Source organism: Plectrocnemia conspersa, unplaced genomic scaffold (assembly GCF_051122295.1).
Source record: "Plectrocnemia conspersa isolate PC_06_02 unplaced genomic scaffold, ASM5112229v1 ptg000012l, whole genome shotgun sequence".
NCBI lineage: Eukaryota > Metazoa > Arthropoda > Insecta > Trichoptera > Polycentropodidae > Plectrocnemia > Plectrocnemia conspersa.
Genome location: NW_028277176.1, coordinates 10,929,400 through 10,939,325, shown reverse-complemented (window position 1 = coordinate 10,939,325; position 9,926 = coordinate 10,929,400). Strand labels below are relative to the sequence as shown.

Below are 9,926 nucleotides of genomic sequence, written 5' to 3'. Positions count from 1 at the left end.
CTATGGTTCGATTTAAAAGCTATGATAAAAAAGTTATGAATGAGAGTGTATGAGTAATGCAGCGATCACAATTAAACTAGTTTAATAATAAAGGACGCTAAAACCTTATATTACCTAAAATTAATAATTTTGCTCATTATTACCAATGGGCCAGCCTTATCATAAATGTGGGGTAATATCGAACACCATTTGATCGTTTTTGTGAAAAATCCAATATTATTTTTTATTTATTATAAACAATTTAATATAACAAAAAGACACACAATTTGTTATATTTACATCATTATTTAAAATAATAAAGTGAAAATTATTGGCCGACATTTATTTTCTTCAGACAAACGTCAAATTTATTATGGTAGTTGCACGCGGCTTCTGTGGCTGCGATGGACTGTTGCGATGAAGATATCCCACAGATTTCGTTAATGTCTCCACCAAGAGTAGTAAGTTGTTACAGAATATAATTAATTGTATAATATTTTGTTTATTTATTTATTTAAATGAAGTCCACCGTGACCTAACAGGTGAACCTAATGTGTAATAATGGCCAAAAGCATAATATATATATTTTTTTAAATACATACTAATATCTGTATATATATACGTAAACATACATACAATAACATGATGAAAGGACAGACACAAATCACCTCAACAGGTGTGCATTATCCCATACGAACTAAACCAAATCCTTATATGCATGAGAAATTGTTAATATCTCGATGCACAGAGAAGAGTTGGACAAGTTCTTCAGTCCTAGACCTCACAGGGAAGAATAGTGGACGCGACCGAGAACTATAACTACCTTCTGGAGCTTACATTTGGAGCTACTTGAGCACCGAAAGATTGTCTGAACACTTCTGCGAGTTGACACATGACAAATGTAAACAAAATAAAAGCACTGGGAGACAGGAACGGATAGTATTTTTTCCGTATTTCTTCAAGTATAAATATCGAAGGAATTTACGCTGTACTTTTTCTAACCTCAATTCATTACATTGACTCGTTACGCCTGGAATCCATATAACAGATCCAATATTTTGTGTGTAAAGATGAGTTGAGAAGGAGGATGGGGGGGGGAGTTAAATGCAACAATGCCTCCCGAAAAATGCATTTTTGCCAATATTTTACACATAACACATTTGAATATGGGTTTAAAAAGGAGTTTTTGTTGATCTACATTTATAAGAGCTAGATTCTAGCTCTTATAAATTTGTTTTTAATCAAATTTTTTAGTCATCAAAGAAAAAAAAAGATGGAGAAGAGATATCACCATCAAAATTACCACTGCAACTGGATTTAATGCTTGTTAGTATAACTAAATGAAATCTTTAGTGTAGTTATCAAAATAATACATTTTTAGTATTTTACAGCCTAAACCTTCAATTTTCAAAATGCCAAATGCTAGTGAATTGGCCTTAAGAAGAAAAGAAAAGGATAAAAAGGCAACACATATTTCAAGTGTAGCGCTTACACCTAAATCGAAAAATGTTAGTGCTCTTTAATTCATTTTTAAAGATGTTTATAAAAAAATTGTCTCTATTGTTTTTTTAGACCAAGTCGCCGAGGAAAAAACATCTGAAAGAAAAGGAAAAACCTCTACCCGAACTTCCACTTTACCTAACTTCGATTATTGTTAGTCTGATTATAAATATTTTATTTGTAATTATTTAGTGTTGATGTTACTTTTCTTTTCAGCCCAAACCATCAAAGTGTAAAATGCCAGATGCTAGTAAATTGGCTGCAAGGAGAAAAATTAAAGAAGAAAAGGACAAATTATTACCCGATTTAACACCATATTTAAATTTGAATTCATTAAATGTAAGCTCTAATATATTAATAATATTTATTTCTTTAAACTTTTTTTAATTTGCTTGTTTATTATAGGAAACCAATCAAGGCAAATTAGACGAAACCAACATGTTAAAGTTATTGGAGAGTGAATTAAGTTTAAATATGAACAATTACTGTGTAAAAAAATCGGAATCCAAGTTTTCTTTTGTTAATCCTGGAATAGATATAAATACAGTTCAGTTACCATTAACGATCAAGATTTCAACAACTTACTTGGCATTTTTAATGCCAATTATTAAAGAAATAAATGAGCAAAAAGATAGTGATAATTTAAATGATTTATTAAATATTGTAAGTATTTGTTTATATGAGGATGTGCTAAATGAAAATCTTAAATATTTTTATTTTTATCTGTCTCCTTGACTTAGAGATTCGATACTCTGTAAGCAGCTGTACTAATATTTTTACTAATACACCGAGATAAATATTTTTTCATTCAATCAAACATTATTACATACTCCGCTTTTTGCGGATTATGTAATAATGTTTGATTAATGCATACATAATAAATTATAGGAAAAAATATTACGGTTTTCATTTACCTTTTCCTGTATTATATAGATTTAGTTTTTCTTTTTAAATTGTATTATCATTTCTGAATTCATTTAAATTTTAGATATTGGAAATAATAGAAGAACATGATTGTACATCAGAGTCAGAGATTTTAATCTTCTTTTTGTCGCTGTGTTTAGTTTTCTTAGATAAAAATTGTCGCCTGATACCGACAATGCTTGATAAACAACAAGTTTTTCATCATTTTGTAAGAAAAAATACAGATTCATTGCTAAATATGGTATTACTTATGAATTTTTTGTATTATGAATATACATATAAAATGATAAAATTGCCTAAAAAAAATAATAAATTATTTATTTTTAGTTTGATATGCTGGTTGATATAGTCATGGACACTTTTACTCATTTCCATGACAGATTATACTTAGTCGAGTGCTTAGAATCAGTTAAAGTGAATCCGTTGAAAATTTCCACTGATCCTTTATACCTGAGCAACCGACTGTCTAAACATATATTAATAAGGTCTCTTTGCGATTTGATCGATTACGATTTGAAGGAATCGATTGATAAAATAAATACATTCAAGCGTTTGAATAAAATGTTGTTAAAAGGCAAAAAGACCAAGTCGCTTGATCTGTATACTGTATATATCCTTATAAAAATGTTAAACAAGCTGAATACTATGATGGCGTATAAGGACCATTCGGAAATGATTAACGATCGAAAAGGAAAGAATTGGTTATTGAGTTTCTTTACCAATTTGATTGGACATCAAACTTATGAATCTAGGTTGACTGAAGAATATTTTATCGTAAGTGTAATTCATGTAATATATTTAAAAAAAAAGTAAATATAATATACGTAATGTTTATTTCAGATAAAACATTTATGTGCGTGTACTACATATTTATGGAAAGAAAATGTGACTGAAACAGAAAAAATACTTGTTTAAAAGATTTCTTTTATTAAATAATAGTTTCATGTATTTCAACGATAGTAAATGTAAATTGTGTATATAACAAATTTTTCTATGTTATTGCTCATATAAATTCGATCATAATAGATATTTTAATTTAAAAATCTACAAACTGATCTATAACAATGGTTTTGCATTTTCTTGCTACAAAGACGAGATAATTCAATTTACATGTAAAATTAAACGCTGATTATAATTATATTTGTTTTCCTCTATAAAGTCCATGTTTTAAATGTATTCAATTTTAATTTGGAAAATTTTCTGCAAAATTTTTTTTTTTTTTTTTTGAACAAGACTTAATGGAATAGTAATTGCGGCACTTCGTTTTTATTAAAACAATTCTGTGTAGTTATTGTTGTATTTTATAGAAAAACTGCATAGCATTATAGTTTAGTAATTAAATATAACATATATGTAGATATTTATTAACAAAAACAATATTTTTTTTTTTTTTTTTTTTTATTATGCTATATTACACTCATAGTTTTTTATATTGATACATTTTATTTTGAACTTATAGTATATATAGTAGTAAAATAGCAAATTTCCTCAATGAATTATGGAAAAATTTAAGAAACTACTCGTGAAAATTATATTAAGTATATTTTTGCAAAATTATATTATGATTGGGGTATATTAATTAAAAGAAAAATATTTAACATGTAATATTTTTAGGGCATGCATTATCGATATTACCAGTAAATACGGCTAAATTCCATTACCAAATTACCTGTAAACTTATTTCTAATTATTAGTACTTAGGTAAATTAAAAAAATCACATTATTTTTACCTAGAAAAAACAAGATCAGAGGGTGTTTTTATTTATCTAGAAATTTGTGAAATTCCAACTTGCTTCTACAAATGACGGATAATTGGGTCTGGGGATTTGGGGTAAAGCTTAGCTTTAATACCAAATAGTGTTGAAGATATATTAATGTGCACTCATTTGACAAATAATCTGTAATTAACTAATTACTTGTCTTGTTTTTAGGTATTTCAATAATTTTTTTTTTGTTAGTGTATTGAAAGATCTTTAAAGTCCAGTTACAGTTATTTGTCTCATTGTAATTTTATAAATTGTAATTTATTGTGAAATCCTGATTTAACTAACAAACTGTTAAAACTATTGGTTAATAAAGATAGAGAGATAAAAAATAAAGATGTGTAAGTTATTAATCATCATCATAATTATTGTCCCAACAACCTAAGATGGATCTTCGCCTTCCAAAAAAACATACATTCTCTATCTACTTCGGTACTTGCTTTGGTCTGCCGGCTGATCTTCGACTTGTTATCCAGCAATTGCCTCGGCGGTCCATTCGTGTAACGTGGCCTGTCCACCAAAGTCTTCATTTTTTAATGAATGTAGAGACAGCCCCTCCTTGAAAGAGACTGTAGAGTTCGTTGTTGGCCCTGATGCTACAACTCTGAACCATATATAAGCACAGGTTTAATCAAGAGATAGTGTCTGTGATTTGATCTTGTTGATGTCGATTTGGCTGTTACCGCACTTCCCAAGTATATAAAATTTATGAAACTGTTGACATACTTGAAAGAATACTCATTTATTTGGATGTTTGCAGGATGATATCCCTGTTGAGCCACAACCGGCATGTATTTTGTTATCTGGTCGTTAATTCTTAGGCCTATTTTTTGGCTGATGACTCGAGAGCGTCGAAGGTTGCTATTAGTACCTGTTTTAATTTTGAAACAATATCTGTCATCTGCATAGGCGAATATTTATACAGATTTATTATATATACTGCTTGTTATGTTAACTTTGACATCTCTGATTACTTTTTCCAGTGCATCACCCTGTCGCAGATCGTTAAGCACATACAAGGGCCCGGATAGCTCATTCTGCACTCTCACTTGGCATTCGACACTTTTCATTGCGAGTTTAACCATGGAAATAAGCTTCTTCGGGATGCCTAAATCTACTAATCGAGTCATATGCAGCTTTAAAATCAGTGTGGTGCCTTTCGATGTTGAATTCACTGATCTTTTCTAGAATTTGTTGAATTGAGAAAATTTGATTTATGGGTGATTTTCGTGTTCCGAATACACTAGGTATTTCCCTACTATTTTTTCTCCATAGGTTTGCATACGGCTCGCTATAATATTATTTATTTATTTACAATCTGTTTGTACATAAACAAGAAATATTTTTTTTTGATTATTATATTGGCATGTAAAGAAAACATCCCACTGGATGAGTCCGTATTTTTTATTACAAAATTTAATTTATTTTATATAATACTAATTTATTTGTTTACACTAATTTACTGTTTGTCATATATGTCAGGTATATCAGATGGTCTAAATCGTTTAAGTCGTCAGGTCCGGTCATATCTACAGTCAAGTAGTTCGGTTGCATTTTGGCATTTTTTTAGGGTGGAGTTATATTCTGTCTCTGTGTTGTGCATTTGTTCGTTATATCGTCTTTCATGAATTCTATGTAAATGTCGTAATGTATTACGTCATAAGGAACATACCAGGGAGTGTCGACATCATTAGTAGAACCTTGTTTAAGAATCTCTGGATGATGGCGATCGTGGAAGCAAAGGTACTACCCCAAATTTGAATCCCGTATGTCCATACTGGTTTGATAATAAATTGACTTGTACATTAGTAACTTTTTTTCCAGTGTCATCTGGGATTTTCTTCCCATCATCCAGTGCATTTTTCGAAGTTTAATTCCAAGATATGTTTCCGACATATGAGTCTTCTGTCCAGATATACTCCCAGGTATTTGACCTCTTTTTTGTTGTTGTAATATTTGACCATTTAGCGAAACATTTGGGCAGGTCTTTTTATTTAACGTGAACGTTACATGGTTGATTTTGTCGTGTTTGCTTCCATTCTCCTAATTTTCATCCATTGTTCGATTCCGTGAAAGTTTTCTGACGCTTTCAATGGGTCCCGATAAGAAGCGATTACAATTATATCGTCCGCATATGTCGTTATTGTTGCTGAACCTACTTTGCGAGATCAGCTGTATATATTAAATAGAGTACCGGTCCCAATACACTTCCCTGTGGAACTCCAGTTGATTTCTTTCAGCTCCGTGCACTCTGCGTTGACTTTAAAACGAAAGTTTTTACCTTTTATGTATAATTCTAATATTTAAAAAAAATTGTTCAGCAGGTATACTTTTATTTTATAGAGCAGTCCATCGTGCCAGACTGTCGAAAGCCTGACTGATCTATGAACACAGCTGTGTAGTACCTTTTGCCTTCAAAATCATTGCTGATTTTTTTATAATTCTATGGACTTGCTCTATAGTTCTGTAGCGATTTCTGAATCTAAATTGGAGACCTGGAATAATTCTTTTCTCTTCAATTATCGGGTTTATTCGTTAAAGTAACAGTTTTTCGAATATTTTTGACAGCACAGGTAACAGGCTTATCTATACGACGTTGTTTCTTCGAGTCGTTTTCCTGATTTTGGTATCATTATTATATATGCTACTTTCCAGGACGAGGGAAACTATTTTAGTCTTAATATGCCGTTAAATACTATTGTGATGATTTTCATTCCTTTTTTCGATAATTCTTTTAGTATTTTTCCTGATATTAAGTCAAACCCCGGCGCTTTTTTGGATTTATTTTCCTTTAAGCCTCTTAATTATTGGACTTGCTTAAAGGGACGGTTTTAGATAATCTGCGGTTTCCTTTGAATCTATTGTAGTTTCTGTCACAAAACCATATGGTGTGACTAACTTTAAGTGAGCTGCAAAGGTATCGGCCTTTTCCTCATCACTTCTAGCCCATTTATTGTTTTCGTTCCTAATTGGGAGCGAGTATGTTATAGATTGTTTTAGCTTCTTCGTAGCTTTCTACAGCGTGTAGTCTTTGTTTCTTGAGGCCGATAAGTTCTTCAAGTAATTTTGAATTTAATCATTTTTTAAATTGTCTAATAGAGCCTTGAGTTCTTTAACAGCTTTATTGAACTTTGTTTTGTCGCTTGGTAATCATGATTGTCAACACTTTTTGCGTAGCTTACGTTTTTCTGCTATTGTTTTTGTTAATATTACAGGGTGATTTTCCATTTTTTATTTGTATTAAGATTGGATGTGGCTTTACAAGCTGCTATTTAGATTGTCTTTGTTAAGTGATCGACTGCTTGTTCTACTTCATCATTGATTTTCAAAGAAATGTTCAATTCAAAAATTTGGTCAAAGTTATCTCTGAATAAATCCCAATCAGTTTTATGATTGTATAAGGTCAGAGTTTGTTGTTTGTAGATTAAATAAAATTTGGATTAATAATATTATTTAATATTTTATATTTTATATCTGTAGTTCGAACATATTAATGGGTCACCCTTCTTATGTATCGGACAAATAATTCTGTGGGTATGTTTTCATATTGCCAAATACTTTTAATAATTTTGTGTATATGTTGCAGAAGAGTATTCCCACCTCTTTTTAGCATCTCTATGAAAAGGTTGTCTGCACTTGATGACTTATTATTTTTAAGAGGCATTAACGCCTTGTTTTTTTACTTCAGAGAAGCTTTATTAGCACTTCAGGTATATGTTTGTCTCTTTGGAATAGTAAGTTTCTTGTTATCAAAGTACTCCACCCATCTATCTAAGATCTTTGGTTTTTCGGTTATGATATTTCCTCTTTTATCCTTACACATGGAGTTCCTTGATATACATTTTTTCTGAAGTTGGTTAACTTTACGGTACAATAATCTACTGTTGTTGCTCTCTCTGAGCTATTCAATCTCGTTCAGTGTGTGCTTTTCATTTTGTCATTTTTTCTTCTTGTGGGTTATTTTTTCCTCTCTACTCAGTAATTTATAGTTTTCAACAATTGTATGATTTCTTTGCTGCATTATTTTATATAAAAGGTTTTTCTCTCTGGTTACTTATTTATCAAACCATTCTGTGTTTCTATTACCTGCCCCAAGACATTTTCTGCCGCTGACATAACATTTTTACAGTAATTCCTATATGCTTCAGGTTCTTGTGTAGCATTGTTTTCAATTATATCTAGATTTTAGCATAACGTTCTTCAGATCTTTTTTATTAACCAAACATTTGATATATTTCATTAATTATAAAAAATAATATCAATTCAATTGGCGCCTCTGGACCTTTTGCAGCAGCTGATCCTTTCGATAAATTTTTCGTACATTTCGGACGGTATCTCGGCTTTAACTTGGCAGATGTTGGTTTTTAGGCGCTTCTAGGTTTCGTATTTATCGGCGTAGACACGACAATAAAAAAATCCAACGGCGTTAAATCGTATGATCTTGATTGTAGAATAATGCAACCCGGATTTTTTTCACGCAAAACATCCAACGTTGCACCCGATGTGTGGCAAGTTGCGTCGTCTTGCTGGAACTACATATCTTCCACATCAATATCTTCGATTTTGTGCTAAAAATAATCAGTTATTCTGCGACTATGGCTCATCACCGACTTTTATCGTTTTCAAAAAAGTAAAGCCCAATGACGCTGTCTGACCACAATGCGCACGAAACAGCTATTTTTGGGCATATAATGGTATCTCTTGTATCACATGAGAATTTTCTTGCCTCATATGCGGAAATTTTGCTTATTAAAATACCAATAGGTATAGAAATGTGCCTCATCAAAAATTTTTTTTATAAAAAATCAGCATCAACTTTCTTCTGCTTTAACACCCAATCTGCGTAAATTCTTCAGTCATTAATTATCGTGCTATTTAAATTTTATACGGATGCAGTGGCGTTGCTAGGTTATGTGCTGCCCGTGGCGATATTCGCCTTCTGTCCTTCCTTTATCGGCTATGGTATCTGGTATATCATATTGACCGGAGCTCGCGATTTGGGTGCTAGAAGGTAGGACTTTCTACAGTACTTGGGTGCTTCCACCCGCTTTCTCAGATCGTGTGTAAGCCATGTTTGGCTCATTAGCGACCCTAGCACTAAGCACGTTTGTTTTCCTAAAATGGATATTTAACAGAAGTAGCGTATTATCAAGAACATTTATTATTATTAATATATACACAGCGAATTAAACCAGTATTTACATGGGAATGCTGGGTGTGGAGTAACACCATTATTTTTTAAACCAGTTATATAAAATTTAGCTATAAAAAAATACTCTATTTTTTATTTACCTTAAAAAGTACTTTTTAATACTAACAATTAAATAATATTCCACGATCATACCGAAAAATACTATATTAGTCGAAAAATATTAACCCACTAATCTCCAGAATCGGTGACTACTTCAAGACCAAATTTAAATATAAGTATCCTGTTAGATATTCATATTTTAAAATTACTTATTTGAAGTTATTACTATGTATTTTTTTCTCTTTATTTTTTACGTTTGTAAGAGATTTTTGAGTTTTTGAAGAAAAGATTGTGAAAAAGTGGCATAGGTGACCGATTTTCATAAGTGATATCAAACCTTTTTGTGCAAATCAGCGTGCCTATCGCTGTATACACATTCGGATGGTTTACATAAAAGGTGGGTCAAGCTGTTATCAAAAGAGGGGTAGCGACATTATTCGATAGGCTATAACCGCTAAGCGATACTCTATGACCTAAACGTTGGCACTAATGGCGATTTATTGACCTCT

At 31.2% G+C, this 9,926-nt stretch overlaps 1 protein-coding gene across 1 annotated transcript; it reads left to right on the top strand.

The window, feature by feature from the left end:
• Positions 1–319: 319 nt before the first annotated feature.
• On the top strand, positions 320–4,502 carry LOC148228185 (uncharacterized). Its single transcript, XM_088198956.1, has 9 exons — positions 320–440; positions 1,234–1,305; positions 1,371–1,487; positions 1,552–1,632; positions 1,696–1,818; positions 1,885–2,142; positions 2,468–2,644; positions 2,731–3,177; positions 3,244–4,502. The coding sequence occupies exons 1-9, from the start codon at positions 384–386 to the stop codon at positions 3,316–3,318; spliced, it is 1,407 nt and encodes a 468-aa protein (XP_088055082.1). The 5' UTR covers positions 320–383; the 3' UTR covers positions 3,319–4,502.
• The last annotated feature ends 5,424 nt before the right edge of the window (positions 4,503–9,926 follow it).